Source organism: Ictalurus punctatus, chromosome 9 (assembly GCF_001660625.3).
Source record: "Ictalurus punctatus breed USDA103 chromosome 9, Coco_2.0, whole genome shotgun sequence".
NCBI classification, from domain to species: Eukaryota; Metazoa; Chordata; class Actinopteri; order Siluriformes; family Ictaluridae; genus Ictalurus; species Ictalurus punctatus.
The window spans coordinates 21,849,523-21,871,995 of record NC_030424.2 but is presented as its reverse complement, the minus strand read 5'-3'; the positions used below and the strand labels follow the sequence as shown (position 1 = coordinate 21,871,995).

The following is a 22,473-nucleotide window of genomic DNA, read 5'->3' as shown; positions in this document are numbered from 1 at the left end:
GCAATACCAGCGAGGTCGACTTTTGATGACGTCAAACGTCGACGCGTTTTTGTCGCCACGAGGTTTTTTTTTTTTTTTGCTTTACTCTGTTTTATTTCTACAGAAACTAAAATGGTAAGCGTTTTTTTAAAAAAATACTATTCGTTAATTCGGAAACAAACTGACATCAATATTTGTTCCGCATCACGATACGCGTTATGTTTCAGAAATGTTAGTTTTGGGCGCCGGATTTCCACTGAGAATAATAAGTGAATTATTTCTAGCTAGCTGTGTTTGCTAAACGGTTCAAGAAAAATGAATGCGTGTAAAATGATTTAAGATTCTTTTATCGTCACGCAACAGTGTTGGCGGGGATTGCGTTAACAGTATCAATAGTAGACAATACAGCAAAACAATAAAGTGCCAGAAACGTGCATTAAGAATGTAAGTGCGGATTTAGCAGATAGACTTAAACCAGTAGCTGCAGTAGTGATCGGAATAGATGTGAAACAGTAATAACTATACATCAGTACCATCAGAATGAGATACGATTTCACAGAGTAATGGAGTAAAGTCAGTGTAAACAGTAAATCAGGTCCAAGGTGAGAGAAGCAGGGGTTTACAGCATTCACTGAAATGTTGCCATGGGTTCAGTTCTGAGAAAGAAACTGTTTCTGAAGCCACCTGGAAATGGAAAGGGATGAAATATGATTTGTGCTGTAGTGTTAATTTTGTCAGCAATTATTTAATCTTAGTCTTAGTCCTGTGTCAAACGTCCTGGATAGTTTTTTCATATTTAATCAACCTTATCCTGATTTTTTTTTATTTTATTTTTTTTTGGTCAAGTTTTAGTTGATTAAACCTCTGGACATTTTAGTCTTACCTTTAGTCAAAGTAAACCGTTAGTATTTCGGTCTAGTTTTAGTCAACGAAAACGGTTGGTTGACATTTTTAGACATTTTCAGCCAAGATTAGTATTGATTAAACAGCTGAGATACTTTCTGATGACAGGAGTGTAAATATAATATAAATATAAATGCCCCCCCCCCTCCATATATATATATATATATATATATATATATATATAAAATTATATAATAAAGTGTGATAAAATTACATTTATTTCATGTCTCCTCCAAACCCTATGCTTTCTTGAGTATCAAGACAGGAACGTTCATGAATTATGTGTGGCACAAAACAGACACCATTCATTCATCCTCATCTTCCATATCACGACCCCTTCTTTTAAAACTACATTTTAGTCTTATCCTTTTTTAGTCAACAATATTGAATGTTAATCTGGTCACAGTTAGTGTTTAATGACGTCAGTGTCGTCTTGTCATCTTCTCGTCTTAGTCATGGAAAAAAGGTCATCGACGAACATTTTTTGTCATAGTTTTCATTAACGAAATTAACACTAGTGTGCAGGGTGGGATCGGGAGTCAGAGGGTGTTTTAAGCTCTTTGGATGTATTTGATGTACAGGGTAATGAGAGGTTATATTTTTATCTCATTATTTTTGAGGCCTTGTGCACGATCTGAACGCGAGTTTCCTCTCGACCTGTGAGTCGGTATTGCTGTACCAGAGAGTGAGGGAGGGTGTCAGGGTGCTTTGGATGATTGCTGAGGAAGTGTTTGACTGTTTGACTTTCTTGATGATGATGGTGTTCAGTTCCCACTTAAGTGGGCTGCTATTTGTGCCCAGGAATTTGATTAAGTCTGTGATAGTTATTGGTTGGTTGCCAATATTAATGGTCTTTTCCAGAAGTATGTGATTTTAAGAAGGAACTATTAGCAACTCCATGGTTTTGTGTTGGTGTTAAGGTGAAACTGATTGAAGTGGTAACGTTTTCGGCTATTTTCTTATAATTAGGGGAAACAGAAGAAGCAGAAATATGCTGCAATGAAAAGGATGATAAGTTTGAAGGATCAAAGAATGTAAGTAATTCAATTAAAGTGCATTCACCCTGCAAAATATCATGTGTAGTAATGTGTAGAATAGTAAAACAACTCTAAAGCCGTGCATGCCAGATCTAATATTTCAGTATGATTTCTTTCTAATACCAAGAAAGGAGAAAGATCGACAAAAAACAGAGAAAAAGAAAAAAGAAGATCCGGCGGCCATCAAAGAACAAGAAGTGTAAGAGTTTTTGATTGTTGTTTCTTTCTTTCGATGTTGCTTAAAATATTTTCCTAAATGGTTTGTATCCAGATTAAATAGTAACTTGTCTTTGATGAAAAACTGATGATTGCGTACAACTACACACCCTCTTTATCCCCGCAGGCCAAAATATCCATCGTGTATGTTCTTCCAGTACAACACTCAGCTCGGTCCTCCCTATCACATTCTCGTGGACACAAACTTCATCAACTTCTCCATAAAGGCCAAACTTGATGTAGTTCAGTCAATGATGGACTGCCTCTATGCTAAATGTGGGTGATCACTGTCTTGTTTTTTTTTTTTTTTGGTCTCATTAGCTGACTGGTTTTGTGTCACTGATGTTGGGTTTGTGTTCTTCAGGTGTTCCTTGCATCACAGACTGTGTCATGGCTGAGCTTGAGAAACTTGGGATGAAATACAGAGTTGCTTTGAGGTTAACAAATTTCTTAAACAACACACATTCTTAAATTCTTTCACATAACAAAACATTGCAATCATATTTTATAAATGTATATTTAGTATGTGCGTATGTGGCAACTTGGTTATGTACACACACCTTGTATCTTCGTTCACTGGACATTTTATTAGATAAAATTGGCCATAATGAAGGTCTTTGTAGGTCAATGCTGAAAAGGTAGTGTCATGAGATCACTGCATAGCAGCAGATGACCTACAGTTAGTAATTGTATATTTATAAATTGGACGTGTATGGTAGGTGGTTCTGATAAAACTGCCTGAAAAGTGTAACTGCAAGATATGTTTCCAAGAACTCGCTCACTGTGTATTTATACTATATATAGAATACTATATATATTTTAAAATTTTAAAGAAATTCCTTTCTCAAATGTCAGAACATTATGGTGAGTAGATACTGAGTTGTGTATGTTTATAAATTAAATTTTATGTAGAAGAAGAAGCCTTTATTTGTCACATATGTGTATATACATATACAGCACAGTGAAATTCTTTTCTTCGCATATCCCAGCTTGTTAGGAAGCTGGGGTCAGAGCGCAGGGCCAGCCATGATACGGCACCCCTAGAGCAGAGAGGATTAAGGGCCTTGCTCAAGGCCCCAACTGTGTCAGCTTGGTGCAGGGGCTTGAACCCCCGACCTTCTGATCTGTAACCCAGAGCCTTAACCATTGAGCCTATAGAAATGTTTATTATACTACAGTGCTGATGAATTCTCACTTCTGATTGGTCAAGATGCGTTGATTAATTTTCTCTGACAGCAGTACCATCTGTAATTTGAATTACAGGTTTATATTAATGCTCTCATTCGAATTTATTATCATTTCTATAATAACGATATTCACAGGGACTCAGATGGCAGATTCTTTGCATAAGCTAAGAAATCATCAAATGGATTTCTTAAATGTGTTGTTATTTAAGAACAAGTATAATCGATGACGTGAAGTTTTCTGCAAGGAGAAGTTTTTGTTTAATATTTATGGAATCTTGGGTGGCAGCGCTTTGTAACAGTCTGTAAGGTTTTTGCGAGGGGAGAGTCTTCAGGACAGAGGACAATTTGCGTTCTGGTTTCTCGAGTAACATGACAAACTGCGTTTTTAGTTTAGTTACTCTTGTTTAGTTTAATAGCTCTTGTAATGGATGTTTTGCTAAATGGAAGAACTCACACGTATACACCAATACCAATTGGCTGTATCACACCATTCCATCGTTGTTTTTCCCATCGTGTTTTATTCCATACTTCTCATGGTGTGATATAGAACATGAACTGATATCAATGTGAATAAAAAGGTAGCCGTTAAAGAACCTGACTCATTTTTAAACTTTTATATAAAAGCTGTTGTGTAAAAGTTGATTAAGTGTAGTTAAGTTTAACTGCCACAATGCTTTTAAGAAAGCTGTGATTTGTAGAATTTCTAGATTTTGAGTTCAACTGTGAGGGTTTTGGGGATCTGTTCTTTCTTTCTTTTCTTTTTTTTTTTTTGCCCTATGGCTTTCATTATCATTTGTCTTTCCTTTGTAGAATAGCCAAGGACCCTCGTTTTGAACGCTTGCCATGCTCACATAAGGGAACATATGCTGATGACTGCTTAGTCCAAAGGGTAACTCAGGTGAGACAGCATTGCCATCTGTCAGTTGATCTACATCTTGAGTTAAAAAACATTACCTAAATTGAATTTGAATTGCAAATTGAAATTGAATTGCATGTAATATTCTTTATTCCCCTTCCTCGCTAGCACAAGTGTTACATCGTGGCCACAGTGGACAGAGACCTGAAAAGGAGAATTCGGAAAATCCCAGGAGTCCCAATCATGTACATCTCTAATCACAGGTAATCAGGCAAACAAATGCTTAGAATGATTTTTTTCATTTTTCCCTTGAAAATGAGTCACCTGATTTAAAAAAAAAAAAAAAAAAAAAAAAAAAAAAAAAGCAAGCTAAAATGCATCACTTGAAGCCAATGTTGCTGTTGGTCAGTAGAGGGTGCATCGTTCATTAGTGAATTCTGCTCTGTGTAATAGAAATTATTCTGAGCAATGATAAATACAATTTTACAAATACTGTTTTGGGAATATATTACATGTACAATAAGTTGTATTAAATGAAAGTGAACCATTGAATATAACCAGCGAACCTTCTAAAAAATATATATTCACTTTCAAATAAACACATTTTAATACTCTGTGTGTGCGAACTGTCAGGATGCTGTAGTGCTGTTTTTCCCACATAATGATTGGGATTTTATTATAATAATATATTTAATATACAATTTATAATAAATTGTAACTTTTTTCTTGTATTCTTTTACTCAACAGGTATAACATTGAACGAATGCCAGATGATTACGGTGCACCAAGATTATAGTACAGTAATGACGGAAATGATCTAACTTTTCAGTCTGGTTTTTTGATTCTGTAATAAACCACAGCATTGTAATTCAACAGTTTTGCACATTTGGCTTTTTCCATGCCTTTTTTGTCTTTTTTTTTTACCCCCTTTACAACAAAATAGTTAATTATTTGGGTAAGTGAAAATAAACTAATGTGAATAAGTGGGTTGCGTGTTTGTGAAATTTATATTGACAAACTGTGTTGAGAGCACTCATGAGAAAATTAACACTCTGACATTTATCAGCAACTTCGTCCTAACGGCCTGTAGAATATTTGTACAATAAAACGGTAATAAAATTCTTCTTGCATTAAATGTTGATCTAGGCATAAACAGCAATTAAACGTGGCACTTAAATCATTAAGTCTGAAAAACACATTTCTTACTCTATATATATATATATATATATATATATATATATATATATATATATTTTTTTTTTTTTAAATCTGTGATGTTCGCTAATTAGTATATTCTTCTAATTATTAATAAGAGTACGTGTCTGAAAAGACTGTTATGAATGCTTATTTTATACATCATCTCTGATACAGATTTGATCACTACTGGATCCAGTCGTTCAGTGCAGGCATAATTAGGAGATAGTTAAGGCTGCAGGATCTGGCCAAGCCCAAGCAAGCCTTGGCTGAACTCCGAATAGAGCCATATTCGAAAAATAATACACTATTCAGGGTGCAGAGACCGTTATTTCACACCCTAGATAGTGCACCTAGACAGGAAGTAGGGAGCCGTTTAAGATTCGGCTCGTTGTAATCTATTTAAACCGCGCATGCGCAGTAGCGCGCATTCTGGGAGTGTCGAGGCGGCATTCACTACCCGGCGTCAGATCAGCGCTAGTGTCTGGTTAACGGGTTAGTAGGACCTACTCGCGGCGTAATAACAGCGGACTGGGAAAATACGGAATATGGCTGTGTCTATGTGACGAGACGTGTGTGTGAGAGAGTGAAAGAGAAAGAAAAATGATACTGAATTTTTTACTCAGCAGCCTGGAGCTGAACTGAACGACCTCGGGAATATACCGGATTTATACCGGTATTTGTTGTCTCTGGTGTCGCTTTTTGTTCTCGCGGTCAGACACTTTCTGCTTCTTATCTTAAGAATAACACCGTTGCCTTTTAATAATGTCTTTATTTTCGTTGTTTTATCTGTGGGTCTTTTGAAAACAAACAAACAAACAAAAACCCCAGCAGAGCCTCGGCTAACTGTCGTGTATCCTCACGGAAATCCTCGGAATAACCGACTCGTCTTTCTCATTAGCGCTAATTGCAGAGAAAACGGCTACGATTTCCAGAAGTGAACTACTTGACTCTCTCTTGCTTTCTTTTTCGTATTGACTGTCGCAAAAAGAGAATTTCCTCATTATCTCTAACCTCACCAAATAGAGTATTATACTAATAAAAGACGTTATTATTGCTGCTGTTGTTTTTATTTTGTCCTTTGAAACATGGCGGACCTTTTATACAGCTCTTAGTTTAAGTCTGGTTTAAGTAGATGAGGATGAAGGTAACTCCTCCAGGTGTGGTGTTATGAGCCCTAGATGCCAGTCACGTGCTGTGGGCGTGTCCATCACTGCGCGTCTCCTAGGAGACTGATGGACAAAACGGGAATTGGAATGTGCCTAAGTCAGCCCCAGTCCAAGTCAAAGGTCTCCGGGGTGCCAATGCTGCGGCCTGCCCAGAGTCTGGAGGGCGTGGAGGAGAGGGACGAGGAACAGGAGGATGATGGAGAGGAAGATATGCGAGATGGTGGGATTCCGTTCATCGTGAACCGGGGAGGGTTGCCAGTGAATGAAGAAACGTGGGAGCGGATGTGGAAACACGTGACCCGGATTCACCCAGAAGGAGAAGAAGTGGAGAAGAGGATCCGGGGAGCCACTGACCTGCCCAAGGTCCATATTCTCCTTCTACCTCAATGTTCATTCAGTATATATCTATAAAACTTTTGTTTCTCTCTTTTCTAACTACATCTACGTAATTACTTAAAAACACAGCAGTTACTCCATGCTTTCTTCTTTCCTGGTTTCGATCCTGAGCTTGGGTTACTATCTGGGTGGAATTATATGGGCATGTTTTACTTATCCTGCTTCTGTCCCTTGTCATCTTGTATCTTCGTCCTTATAGTCCTTCACCTGTTGTCTCGCAGCATATACTTCTGTACGTTTTTGCCTACGCTCCTTCTAGCTTTACCTCTTTTATGTATTTTTCTCTGTTGTTATCTGTGCTTATTTCCTTTTATGTTCTCAGCTTTTAACATTTATTTCAAATCCTCAAACACTATATAATGCAAAAACCGTGTCATCAATAAGATCATGTGATGTTTAGGCCTGAATGAGTTACAGACAAACAAAACAGTCGCTGTTCGTTTCCCAATTTATCTAGTGTTCTTAAAATTTGGGTAGCATGATCCCACAAAATCTAAGAGTATGTTAAAAAAAAAAAAAAAAAAAAAAAACAGTCTATTTTTGTCTACTATGACACACTTCCTTCAAGTATAAGCAAAAACATCGGTGCATATCTTTCGATTCTTTATTGCTTTGTATATCAGTCGCGTGTTGCTGTAGTCATATCCACATGATCATCTGCACATTGCTCTCGCCCTAACCCACAAGCTGAGAATTTCCATAGCTTGCCTAATGATCCCTAAGCTGCATGGTGAGTTCCAGAACTTCTGTTCGTTTACAAGTACACACATGCTTCATTTCTTTTAGATTTGTATTAAAGATGTCGTATATGTATTAAATCGTGAACATAATGCTGTATAACCTTGCTCTGTAGCAAGGCACTGCTTTCAAATGGAGACCCTCCTGCAGTAACACAGTCAGGAAAATGTATCGTCCATTAACACATTAACATACAGTACATCACATGGATGGAGTGGGAGTCGGATGACCGATTGCTGACCATGCAGAGTGATAGTAAGTTTAATATGAGCTCATAGCTGCTTTTGGTAGAACATCATGGCAACAATCAAAGCTTTTTAAAAGACACGTCTTAAAAAGCCTGAAATCCTGACTAGAAGATTGCATATTTAAGATGTAAATATTTTTATCACACATACACAGAGTAATTCTGGAACCTGAGGAACACGTTTATATTTAACCAACAAGGATGCAATATTTATTCAAGATTGCTAAGAAATCATGTTAAAATATTGCTGATCCCAATACGCTTTAAATATGGCTGAGTCTGGAAAAAATGACTTTGACCCAGTATCCTTTGCCAGACTTCCTGGCTCCTTTGTAACTCAGTTTTCAGTATACGTTTAAAGAGAGTGTACAGTCTAGACAAACTGCATATATTGAACATTTCATAAAAGAGCAATTATGTAATGGCAAAAACACAAAAATGTTAGGGATCTCATTCCGAGCTATCTGTTAAAACAGAAATACAGTGATCTTGGGTTGTGGGAGGGCCAGAAAGTTAGACATGTAGTCAATCTGACAGATTCACTTCCTTCTAAATGCTGTCTCTGTGCCTCATCTCAACGTCTTCCTTTGTTTGTCATTCCTTTGCAAGTGAGCAATTAGGATTCTGACCATGAGCATTGCCCTGAAGAGAGGATGTGCTGTCAGCGCGAATGGGAATATATTCTCCAGCTGCACTCACTGCACCAGTGCGTTGACGGCATGCTCTATCTCTTTAATCCCACAGATTCCTGTACCTACTGTGCCTACATACCAGCCAACCACCAGTATTCCACATCGCCTGGAAGCCATACAGACGTACATCAGGGACTTGCAGTATCCTTCCAATGTAGAGCTGGAGACATTTGAAATGCTGCCCTTAAATGCTTACTTTTTATATACATCATGACACCCGGTTGATCTAGTAGCTTTTGATTTCAACATGAAAACATCTGGCATGATGGTTAGTCCATTGCTAATTCATATCATTGGTGCATTCAAGTGTTACGTTTTGATGTGTAGTGGTGCAAATTCACGTCAGACAAAAAGAAAGTAGGCCACAGAGACGTGATCCAGACACAGGCATGAAATATTTACTAGTTGGCTTCAAACAAGAGACCACAGTTTACAATTTCAGTCCCAGTGATTATATTTTTGTTAAATACTATCCTTATATAGAGATTTCTATAAAGATTTTGAGGTGTGTGCATGGTGTTCAATTTGTTATCTTTAAAAGCTGATGTTTCTGTATGCCGTTTGTTTCTCAAGTCAATAGTGTTTGTGAAGGCGCAGCAAGTTGGATGGACGTGATGCTAAATAGCAATCAGTCCACCCTCTAAAGCGACTGTGCTGCATAGCTATCCTCACCCTTGTCATGACGTGCAGATCCTTGGACGAACATCTCAGCAGTGTTCGCCGGAGCCCCTGTTAGACGACCATTCGGAGTTCTGGCTAGGCCTGCCCGCTTCACATAGCACCCTTGGTGATACTTCAATGCTAGCATCACTGATGGTATAGACCTAGCAGGCAATCCCTTACTAGCTCATTTCATGCCCCTCACCTGTGCCTTCACTCACCAGTCTGCATGTCTCAGTTACTGAGCCTGCAGGCAATGATCAGTGAAGGAAGAGAGAGGGGGACTGGTCACAGAACCCTTTCTCACCTTAGTGATGGTATATAACAGATGTTCATGTGTCCATACTCTTCAGGACAAATGTGTGCAATGTAAGACCGGTATGAAGACAACCTGCCGGCTGAGTAATGAAAAGTATTCGTGTGACGTTTGTGGCCGTGTCAAGGACCGGTCTATACTCGCATAGACGAGCTCATCTGTGCTGAGATATGTTGTGTCGACGGCTTATATATATATATATATATATATATATATATATATATAACACACAGTATCTCACAAAAGTGAGAGCACCCCACACATTTTTGTAAATGTTTGATTATATCTTTTCATGTGACAACACTGAAGAAATTTACACTTTGCTACAATGTAAAGTAGTGAGTGTACAGCTTGTGTAACAGTGTAAATGTGCTGTCCCCTCAAAATAACTCCACACACAGCCATTAATGTCTAAACCGCTGGCAACAAAAGTGAATACACCCCTAAGTGAAAATGTCCAAATTGGGCCCAAAGTGTCAATATTTTTGTGGCCACCATTATTTTCCTCTTCTGCTCCTCCATGACGACATCACAGAGCTGGTGGATGTTAGAGACCTTGTGCTCCTCCACCTTCCGTTTGAGGATGCCCCACAGATGCTCAATAGGGTTTAGGTCTGGAGACATGCTTGGCCAGTCCATCACCTTCACCCTCATCTTCTTTAGCAAGACAGGGGTCATCTTGGAGGTGTGTTTGGGGTCGTTAGCATGCTGGAATACTGCCCTGTGGCCCAGTCTCCGAAGGGAGGGGATCATGCTCTGCTTCAGTATGTCACAGTACATGTTGGCATTCATGGTTCCCTCAGTGAACTGTGGCTCCCCAGTGCCGGCAGCACTCATGCAGCCCCAGACCATGACACTCCCACCACCATGCTTGACTGTAGGCATGACACACTTGTCTTTGTACTCCTCGCCTGGTTGCCGCAACACACGCTTGGCACCATCTGAACCAAATAAGTTTATCTTGTCTCCTCAGATCACAGGACATGGTTCCAGTAATCCATGTCCTTAGTCTGCTTGTCTTCAGCAAACTGCTTTCTTGTGCATCATCTTTAGAAGAGGCTTCCTTCTGAGACAACAGCCATGCAGACCAGTTTGATGCAGTGTGCGGCGTATGGTCTGAGCACTGACAGGCTGACCCCCCACCCCTTCAACCTCTACAGCAATGCTGGCAGCACTCATACGTCTATTTCCCAAAGACAACCTCTGGATATGACGCTGAGCATGTGCACTCAACTTCTTTGGTCGACCATGGCGAAGCCTGTTCTGAGTGGAACCTGCCCTGTTAAACCGCTGTATGGTCTTGGCCACTATGCTGCAGCTCAGTGTCAGGGTCTTGGGAATCTTCTTACAGCCTAGGCCATCTTTATGTAGAGCAACAATTCTTTTTTTTTTTTCAGATCCTCAGAGAGTTCTTTGCCATGAGGTGCCATGTTGAAGTTCCAGTGACCAGTATGAGGGAGTGTGAGAGCGACTACACCAAATTTAACACACCTGCTCCCCATTCACACCTGAGACCTTGTAACACTAACAAGTCACATGACACCGGGGAGGGAAAATGGCTAATTGGGCCCAATTTAGACATTTTCACTTAGGGGTGTACTCACTTTTGTTGCCAGTGGTTTAGACATTAATGGCTGTGTGTGGAGTTATTTTGAGGGGACAGCAAATTTACACTGTTATTCAAGCTGTACACTCACTACTTTACATTGTAGCAAAGTGTCATTTCTTCAGTGTTGTCACATGATAAGATAATCAAATATTTATAAAAATGTGAGGGGTGTACTCACTTTTGGGAGATACTGTATGTGTGTGTGTGTGTGTGTGTGTGTGTGTATATATATATATATATATATATATGTGTGTGTGTGTGTGTGTATATATTTATATTTTACACACACATGTGTGTGTGTGTTTATTACTGTTTGTTAATTTATTTATTTGAATTATGTGAATGTAAATTTTGTGTAATTGCTATTTGGTGTCATTTGAATCTGCCGTTTCTGGATATTATACCTGTCCTGTAAATGTTATTTACTTAAGTGTTTAACCAGGTACAATCATACTGGAACCCAGTTTTTTGAGATCAAGAAGAGCAGACCTCTCACAGCGTGAGTATCTTGTTTTAAAACAGTCTTTCTTCCTATACTCCCTGTCCACTTTATTAGGAACATCTTGTACTCCTGTACATTTATCCAAACACCCAATCAACGTGCCAGCAGCACAGTGCATAAAATCCTGCACATACATGAAAAATATCTTCAGGTCTTTTTTTCCAGTCTTCAACTGTCCAGTTTAGGCAAACCTGTACCCACTATAGCTTCAGATTCTTGTTCCTGGCTGAAGCGAGTGGATCCCCATGTGGTTTTCTGCTCTTGTAGCACCTCCACTGCATGGTTCAGTGTGTTGTGTATTTTGAGATGCGTTTCTGATGACCACAGTTGTAAAGAGTGGTTATTTGAGTTAATATCAGCTCAAACTATTCTGGCCATTCTTGTCTGACCTCGCTTATAAACAAGGCGTTTCCACACACACACACACACACACACACACACACACACACACACACACACACACACACACACACACAACTGCCGCTCACTGGATGTTTTTTTTTGTTTTTGTTTTTCACACAGTTCTATGTAAACTCCGGAGAGCTGTGTGTGTGTGTGTGTGTGTGTGTGTGTGTGTGTGTGTGTGTGTGTGTGTAATACACCCTTCACAAGCTGCTAATCCAAACACAGTATATTTGATGTGAACATTAACTGAAGCTTTTGAACTGTATGCATTGCACTGCGGCTACACAATTGGCTGATTAGATAATTGCATGAATATACAGCTGTTCCTAATAACTCTGTTATAAATAAACTAACAGCTTAAACTGAAATCCCCATACTGGCCCAAACTGGTTTATGCTGGTTTGTGCTGTTCTGGTTTCGTCGGTGTACCAGCATGACCATGCTGATTAAGAACCTTGCTGGTACAGCTGGTCTTCCTGGTAGAAGCAGGATGGCCTTGTTTATTGCTTGCAATATGCCGGACACGCTCGTCTGAGCTGTTTTTAGGAAGGAAATTACAAGCGGCCCACGTGAATAGGTTTTATTTGCACACAGTTTCATATCTTTGCAAGAGTTTTGTTCCTGTTGCTGCTTTTGGCCAGCTGAGAAACAGAGACAGGAAGCAGCTGATGATGTTTATGGATTGGCTGATTATTATTACATGGCCAGTGACATCATCTGAAGGAAACTTGATTTCAGCATCACATTACACCGGATGTGGTCTGCTCAAAACGTGCTTTATTTTTAATGTGAGAGGTTTTATTTTATAATTATATATACAGACTCCTGGTGAGAGCCATGTCCCTTTTTTTTAAATTATTATTTTTTTTATTCTCCAATCATCCTGAGTAACTGCTTTATCCTGGTCAGGGTCATGGTAAATACAGAGTCTTATCATTGGGCACAAGATATGAATACACCCTTGAAAAGATGCTAATCCAAAAGCACAACACTGTGTGCGCGCGCGCGCACACACACACACACACACACACACACACACACACACACACACACACACACACACACACTTGGGGGTAAATGAATGTGTTTGTGAAAAAACCAAAGCGGAACTCATTGTTTAGAGTAACCATAGATAAAGCTGAGCGTGTTGATATTTGATATCGATCTCTGTTTCTGCCACAGGTTAATGGACATAGCAAAGGAAATGACCAGAGAATGTCTACCAATCAAATGTTTGGAGGCTGTAATCCTTGGAATGTATCCTTCCACATGGATTTCACTGAACATGTTCTCACATCATTCTTGTTATTAGCATAAACCTTTAATGGAATGGCGATAGCCCAACACCGCAAAATAATGCAGATAAATAGAAATGCTTGATGGCTGTGAGGTGAGATGAGATGTTTATGCTTTTGTGCTGGAAACACACACCTGTAAAGTCACATTGCATATTGTCAGATACATTACTGGGAAAGTGAACTAGACTCCTTTCCCAAGGTTTTTAACACCACAGATCCATAGCCCTTGAGGTCCAAGATGTACGAGACTGATATTCTTGCCAAACCTCACGTCTAATGTTAATGTAGAAAATTTTGTGTAGCTTGTTGGAACAAAGCAGCATAATAAAGGCTGCAAAAATTATCGAAGGAGCGATTACATCTGATTTTCACATGTACTATTACACAGGAAACTAAGTTAAAGGAAGACTGGCAAAATTTCCTAGTTTTGAATAGTGGAAAAAAAACTTTTGATGCATTTTGGAGTTAAAAAAAATTAATTGTATGGAACTTTAACCGATTTGGAGTAAATACAGTGGTGCTTGAAAGTTAGTGAACCCTTCAGAATGTTCTATATATTTGCATAAATATGAACTAAAACATCATCAGATTTTCACAGAAGTCTGAAAAGTAGATGAAGAGAACCCAATTAAACAAATAAGACAAAACTATTATTTGGTCATTTATGTATTGAGAAATATGTACAATGTTCTGTACAATGTCACAAGGATCCATTTTCCTAAAAGATCCTGCTCTTTTATTGTTGAATGTTAATTCTCAACTTCCTGTAAGTGAAATGTACCGTAAATTTTGGTTAGCTGGTATGACTGTTACAAAGAAATTATTAGTTCAGTGTTGGAAACCTCCTCATGACCTCTCCAACAAACATTGGATGAATTTTATTTATTTATTTATTTTTTTAACTGGAGTTACTGTATCTGGAACTGTCATCGGTACGGATCAATCATGCCAAGCCTGATATCTTGTCTATGTGGAAGAACTCAATATCTACAGTTAGAGATCTTCTGGGCTGCTAATTAAATCTATTTCTATCTTGATGTTTGATCCTGATGTGTGATGGGCTGTGTGGGGAGAACTAACTTGTCAGATAAGGTTTTTTTTTTTTTTTTTTGAAAAATAAAAAAACACTGAATTACAAACAAAAGAAAAAATTTAAATAGCATTAAGCTAGTTTTGTCAGAAGTCTTTAGTGCCACTCTGATTGGACCTACATTCTTACTGATGACAATCTGAAACCATAAGCCCACTGAAAGATTACTGAACCTTGTGTTCCTTAACCTGACCTACACCCCAGTTACCTCACCAACAGTATGCTAACTGTGGAGCGCTTCCCCATCAGCTTTAAAACTCAGTTCTCAGGGAGCCACTTCCGCCACATTGTGTTGGGGATCCACAGCGGCGGCCGGTTCGGGGCTCTCGGGATCAGCCGGCGCGTGGATCTGATGTTCAAACCGCTGAAGTACCGCACACTTGCAGACCTCCTGCAGGAGTTTCAGACTGCCTATAAGGGTTACTGGCACACACTGCGCAAAGTAAAGATCGGCCAGTACGTGTCGCACGACCCACACAGCGTGGAGCAGATCGAATGGAAGCACTCGGTGTTGGACGTTGAAAAGCTTTCGAAAGAAGAGCTGAGGAAGGAGCTGGAGAGGCATACGCGTGACATGAGGCTCAAGGTGAGCTCCAAGTCTGAGACGTGATTCTTTTATGTCTTTATATAGGTATATATTCTCATTCCGAGTTGCCACCAAATAAACAAACAACAAAGCTATGTTCAACTCTTAGTTTATATTTAGAACTGAGCAAACCGGGTGTAATTAGCTGCTTGAACCAAAGTGTAAACACAGATGTGGTGGATAAGTGGCTTTGGGACTATTTAACAGTGTAGCACTGTGACAGCAAGACAGCCCAGAGACGTGTTTGCTACAGTATCTATTAGAGGGAGGAACAAACCTGGCTTGAGTTTCTGTTGCCTCAGCCACAGTGTAAACACAGCATTGTCAGCCTCGTCAGTGGCTTAGAAAGCTGGAAATTAAACCGACAGTGCAGCAGTAACGGCTGTGGGGTACTTAGAAGTACAGGAACGTGTTTATCTCCATGTCGCAGAAATGGCTCTTCCTTTTATCAGGCTTAGGCTGACATCTGTTTGGCATGCCTGCTTTAAAGTTAGTGCCCTTCTCTTCTAATGTGCACGTATTAGGGATATACAACGACGGCTAAAATGATTATTTGCGCAATATTGAAATGAAGATTAGTGATCACTTAACTGAGACAATTGATGATGGTATCATGAATCAAAGATAATTTCCATATAATATGGTGATTTTGAATTTGGACAGTTAAAATGCTAGAAAGCTGTTGTCTGTAGCACAATCACATTATTCAAAACAAAATAACACTAATATTTTAATTAAACAACATAGCATCGTATTTAATGGTAAGTGTGTATTCTTGTCTCTGATATGTTGTTGCAGGGTTCTACATAGAACCATTACTAGTTCCCATTGGGACAAACCAAAGACCCTTTGGTAAGGGCTTTAGATTGAACCTTTTCTTTGAGTGTATAAAATGAGATTTTACAAAAATGATGGTTAATATAACAAAATTAGTGTTTGGTTCATTTATATTCCACCACAGCATGCAGCCAAATATGTAACAATAACACATGAATGGAAAGCTCATAGTTTTATTAAATTAATTGAGGAAGCCGATGAAAGCTTAGACCTTGGGTGTGTTACTAAACGGACATGAGCTATAAAGCACAAATAGTAGCACTGTGCTGAAATGAGTTCAAGGGAAATAATGTTGCGTAATCCAAAGCGCGCATGTCAGGTGCATATATTTGATCTAAATGCATGCTGACATCATGCCATTTATGCACTCATCATTTCCTAGCAGTGCTTCCTGTTGAGCCATCAGTCTAGGTAGCAATGGAAAGAAATTCCACTCGCTTGTAATGTACTTAATTTAATTGCTTTTCCTCTGTTTTGCATCACACGTGACTGGTAACATCAACTGATAACTGATTTAATTAAGAAGGTACTCTCACTGAATGGAAATCATTCCATTAGGGAGAGAAGGCTTTTATGTCGGCTCTTCTCCTGGTGCCACCTTCAGTACTTTCCCTCTTCTGCTCTCTTGATGCAATTGTGTACGACTGAACTTGCATGCTGTCCGTCACTTTCAGGTGATTGATGTGCATAGTGTAGATGGCTGGAGGAGAGGTATCAAGTGTACACAGTTATGCCTTCCTCCATTAGATGGTCTAAAACAATGAGCGAGCATACTCGACTTGTTAGAATGGCATCTGATCTCAGGCACAAGTACATCTGTTAACGTTCATTTTGAAAACCATGATAATGTTCAAGATCTCCGCTTTAATAGAACATCCAAGTTTTCGATATATAGATTTTCCCAAAAGTCTCCATACACAGGTGACTGTTTGCCAGCAACACTTCATTTGTGCCTTTGTCAGTAGATGCTCGTGGACGTCCAATTCCAGTTAATAAGTTTGGCAGCAGTGTCGTGTGTGTGTGTGTGTGTGTGTGTGTGTGTGTGTGATGTGCTTGCCCTGTTTCCTGTTAAAGTCCATCGCAACCTTGTGAGAGCTTCCTGATCCAGCCATGGGAATGATTTAAATGCATTCTTCTTTTGTCAGAGGCATTGTTAGATTTGTTAAAGACTAACTGTTCTGACTGACTGAAAAAGTTTGGATGACATTTTGCTAAAAAGCGTTAATATCCCCTACGTTTGAAGACCTTCGGGACACCCTGTAGGGGTTTTTTTTTTTTTTTTTCCTTTAGTGTTGTGACATAAATAAGGTGTGATGAATGAATACAGCAATCTAACAGTATTAATTAAAGGTAATGAATGTATTTCAGATTGGCAAGCCTGCACCTGTTTCACCCACCAAGGACAGAAGGAAAGACATGGGATCTCCTCTTCGTAACCCAGGCAGCCCCATGCGCAAGAACGGCCGCAGTGAGAGGAGGTATTACTCTCTACATTCAGCTCAAATCAAAAGACACTGGGTGCACTCGTTAACTTCTACACATTATTGATGCCAAGTAATACACAGTGTAAACTAATACTTGACTTCATACTTCAAATGAGAATTCAAGGCTGTGTTATAAACCACATACTGTGCTCTAAAGGATTAGTTATTCGTAATCAGAACTGATTATGTGAGCTGATTTGAAGTTTGAAAAGCTCCTGAGCTTTCGTAATGTTTCTGTATGAAGACTTTAGCTGTCCATCAAACAAAGGGGCGGGGTATAATCAGCAAGGCATGATATGGGTGTTGTCTTCTCAGAAAAGCATGTAGCACACTTCAGTCCACTTATGAAGTACAAAAATACACACATGCCTTATTATTGTTATCTCTTCAGCTGAAACAACTTTGCAACTGGACAAAAAATTCTAATTCCACAATAAGGATAAATAATCAATCATCTATCATTGAGTAGATGATGAACTCTATCACCCCATCACTCCTGGATTAATTTTCATCTTATTAATCATACTGGACTCTCACTCTCTGACTCCAGTTTAACTTGTTTATGTTTTTACATTCACGCTTTCTCTTCCCTGATTGGTTGGTGGCTTTTGTCTGTCACAGTGCAGTCTGACGTCTGGAGCATAATAACGTTTGATTTTTGGTGCTGGCGTATGATGTACGTTATATGGCCAAAAGTTATTTGGACATCTGACAATCACACCCATATGTGGGGCTTCCCCAAACTGCTGTAGCATTACAATTTCCCTTCACTAGAGGCCCAGGGGCTTAGCCTAAACTTGCTCCAGCATGACAATGCCCCTGTGCACTTGGTTTGCTAAGGCTAGAATGGAAGAACTCGAGTGGCCTGCACAGAGCCCTGACCTCATGCCCACTGAACATCTTTGGGATAAACTGGAACGCTGACTGCACCCCAGACCTCCTCACACATCAGTACCAGGACCTCACTAATGCTCTTGTAGCTATATGGGCAAATCCATACAGTTGCTACAAAATCTAGTGGGAAGCCTTCCCAGAAGAGTTAAGGTTATTAGAACAGCAAAATGGGAATAAATCTGGAATGGGATTTTCAACAAGTATATATGATTGTGATAGTCAGGTGTCCACAAACCATTGGCCATATAGTGTATAACTACACACATCATATGTGAGTTGTTGTTTTTTTTCCTGACACAGTACTGACTGAATAATATGATATTATATAACAGTTGTGTTTTTCAGAAATGTTAAAATGGGAGCAGACGAGTTAACATAGTGTTACTGGAACATTAGTGCTAATTTAGTTACAACTAAAATATTGCAGCAACATTGAAGGAATGTTGATAAATGTTAAGTGACCAAGCTGTAAAATTCAGAAAGTTCTGCGAACCAAAAATTGTGAACTGGGCTGCTGTGGTTTTATGAGAGAGGAATTTCATTTCTGAGCAGTGATCAAATTTCTGTCTTTTTTTTCTAACTTGTTTTAGGCTATCAGGTGAGAAGAAGTCTCTGGATCCAAAACCCCCAGCTGATATGAACGGATACCAGATCAGGGTGTGAGCGAAGTCTCCTATGTTTGAACCATACAATTCACAACAAACTGCCTGGCAGCCAAACCTGTTCTGAGTAGATAAACTGATACAGGACAAAGTCTGAAGAAGACATTTTAAAGGACAAAAATGCTTTTAAACACATGGGACAACACATCATGGGTGAACTCCTGTCATAAAATAGTAGTAATGTAAAACTTTGCTAACGTGATGCCATGTCACTTGTAACAAATCAGCTGAGCAGCTCCACTTCAAGCAACCAGTTTTGTAGAGACTCGACCGAGTTGTAAATTCACTGCACTCAGCTACTTCCTAACTGTGTAAATATGGCAGTGTGCGTACCTGTTTATCTTGTTCTCGTGTTTATTCCCCCCCATAGTTTTTAATCCACTTGTCAGGTGCCTTGTAAACGCCTCACAATCAAGCCACCCTTCTGTTAACACTGCTCACGGGGTTTGATTTGCTCGACACTCAACGCATCTTTCAGATCATCTGAAGGCAGGCAGCTGCTGGTTACGCCAACGATCTGAAAAACAACTTGTTATTGTTGCCTCTCTAAACCAAATATACAAGATTTAATATGTTTAGAAGAGGCAAATCCAGCATATAGTGTCCGTGGTCAAATCGGTCACAGCGGTTTTAGAATATTATTTAGACCTAGTCCTGACTAACATGGGTCAATTTAAAACTGCTTTTTGAATCCACGCTTCAATGTAGATAAAGTGAAAATGCCGTAGTGTGGCTAGAAAAGCTGATGTGTCATTGACTACGTTTACATGGACGGCACTAATCTAATTATTGAGCTTATTCTGAATAAGACAATATTGTGATTTAAGGTGTTTACATGAGTCGCTTTTAGAATATTGCTTTCATGTTCAGGTTTTACATGTTATAGAACATGGATCGATTAACGACACACGTCATTACGTCCCCACGCCACGCCGTCCGACGTTCCCTCCAGAATTTCATGTAGGAACATATATTTCGTCTTTGTTATGGTACCGTATACATTTCTGGGTGTTTCATTTGTAATTTTTTACGAACGCTTCAAGCGCGGTAAATTATTTGTCATGATATACCTGCAAATAGACGACTGCTTGAAGCCATGGGCTGCATCCCAAACCACATACTTAGCCACTATATAGTAGCCGATACACATGTATTTTACCTACTATATACTGTAGCAGGTAAGTACGTGGTTTGGGACGCAGCCGTGCTCTCTTGTTTGCCGTAAAACGGTCGAGCACTGCCGTGTGATCGTGTCCTGTCGCAAAATGCGGTGAAAACTCCCACACGACGTTAATAGTGTGATTTAAGGTGTGTACACATCTGTAATACACGTCGATAATGCGACTAAAACAGGAATACTCCACGTCTTAATTCGATTTGTGTTTACTTCGATTATGAATTTAATCAGATTAAGGTAATAAAAAAATGGCTGTTTACATGCTAGTTTCTTAATCAGAGTATCGTCTTAATCGGGTTAATATCGGATTATTGCCCATGTAAACGTACTGACTGTATTTTGATCACCACAATTCTAAGATTGCAGAACCTGTTACGATGCTGTATTCTGTATGATCTTTTCATATTCGACTGCTTTGTATAGAACACAAGCAACGCTGTGCCGTGTAACAGTGTTTTAATGTTTTTAATGGTCACAGTCCAGTGGATGTCGGTGTGCTTGGAAGAGTTATCGGTTGTACATTTAGCATCAAAAGGAATGAAAATGACTGAACTGACGCAACGGTCATGGGTCAGACTCTCAGCATGCTGTTTTCCATCGCTTAACCATTTAATTGTGGAAAGTTTGGGAATTGGACTGAAGATACCAGTGTGGCCAAACATTAGCCTTACCTATCTCCACTATTTAAGCAGCCACATTTGACTGAGTTTTTGTTACTTTTATAATAGATGTGTTATTTTAAGTTTTAAGTGCAAACGATGTCTTTTTTTTTTTTTTTTTTTTTTTTTTTTTTTTTTGTATTAAACGTTGGCATTCTAACAATTTTCAAATGCAGTCGAATGTGCTCACAAGTACAAGGTTTGATTCCTTTTAGCAAAGTAAGTTTTCTTAAAGTTTTAAAAATATATGAATGAGCATGTGTTTTTGCTCAATAATCAGACCTTCACTATTAGACATCGCGTTGCAAAGGCCACTTATCCTGCACCACATACTGCAACAGTCCCTCCAGGATGGAATTAATGCAAAATCAAGGGAACTCCACAATAATGGCAGGAGCTTGCAATTTCTCAAAATTACTGCAGATTTTGGCCAAGACGCATTGACGTCATCACAACACACACGAGTACAGCTACCAACAAACTTCACTGCACAATTTTGCGCAATTGAAATTTTGCCAATTCAAGTAGTTTTCTGTGTAAAAGTACAAAAAAAAAAAGTCTGCAGATTGCATTGCAAATTTAGCAAACAGTTGCAACAACAGCAAGCATTTTTGGCTTCAACAAAACATTCTATTAAATCCTTTATGGACTGACTGCAACTGTCATTTAGATTCTCATTTTAATGATCTTTTAACATTTGTAGCTTCAACTGTAACTCGGAACAACACCGAATGTTGATTTGTGGTATTGGTGGGTTACGACTGAAATACACATCACCACTAAGCTTAAGAGAATACTTAGACTTTAGCATTTGAAAATGCAACAAACCTTTAATCAAGTCATCAGAACCAAGAACACACAGAATAGGATTTCACATTTGTGTGTTTTCTGTCTCTTAGCACCTGCTTGCACCATTTTGTGAGCCATTCAAGCATGGAACAATGATCAAACTCTCGCCAAAGTATTTCCCTCAGCAAAGTACTAAGAAAAGCTGTGGAAAAAGTAGCCTAGTGCTGGGCGTTCGAGAGAAAAGGCAGCTCTATTGTTTTTTTTTCTTCTTCTTCTTTTCCACAATGGAAGCTGTTTGCAATTCTTAAGAACAAAGAAAACTTTGAGATCCACAGAGATGCCATGGCACTGTAATGTTTGTTTCCTATAAGGAAAATTAGAATTTAAACAATATACAAACCACTCACTTGTCTACTGACACTCGAACCAAATCAGCAGCTTGAAGGAATAAACCGATTACATCTATGTCTTCAACTGGATTTAAATCTCTAAGGGATTTATCATGAAAGCTTTAAACTAAGCTGTGTGAGACATTTGCTGTAAAAATTTTGGTATTTATGACAAAGTCTTACAATAAAAACCAGACCATAAGCGCTTTAATGATGAAACACATCTGAATAGCATATAATCTTAGAAAAGAAGATTCCTTCAAGCACATATTTGGTTTGGCCTCAGGGAAAGACCTTAAAGGTTCCGTGTAGGACCCTAGAACAGTTTCCTTTTCAGAAAAGACTGCAAGATAAGATAATACATTCAGTATTTTCTCAAATAGTATATGTTTAGGATGAATATACATGTAGATGTGTGGATAAAAGCAAACAAGTAAGAAAATGAGAGGTTTCTAATGTTTGTCCTGAAACTCGACAGTTCTGTATAGTGTCTGTCTGGATC

At 39.0% G+C, this 22,473-nt stretch overlaps 2 protein-coding genes across 2 annotated transcripts; both read left to right on the top strand.

Annotated features, from left to right (window-relative positions):
• Positions 1-88: 88 nt before the first annotated feature.
• fcf1 (FCF1 rRNA-processing protein) lies at positions 89-5,162 on the top strand (the record flags this gene model as incomplete). Its single annotated transcript, NM_001200591.1, is given in 8 exon segments — positions 89-114; positions 1,852-1,916; positions 2,047-2,118; positions 2,263-2,411; positions 2,500-2,572; positions 4,133-4,220; positions 4,347-4,441; positions 4,926-5,162. Coding segments are annotated over 8 exon segments (594 nt in total). The 3' UTR covers positions 4,975-5,162.
• A 625-nt stretch (positions 5,163-5,787) lies between these two features.
• On the top strand, positions 5,788-21,667 carry vash1 (vasohibin 1). Its single transcript, XM_017476989.3, has 7 exons — positions 5,788-6,904; positions 8,667-8,755; positions 11,642-11,698; positions 13,289-13,363; positions 14,699-15,080; positions 17,286-17,395; positions 18,886-21,667. The coding sequence occupies exons 1-7, from the start codon at positions 6,554-6,556 to the stop codon at positions 18,956-18,958; spliced, it is 1,137 nt and encodes a 378-aa protein (XP_017332478.1). The 5' UTR covers positions 5,788-6,553; the 3' UTR covers positions 18,959-21,667.
• The last annotated feature ends 806 nt before the right edge of the window (positions 21,668-22,473 follow it).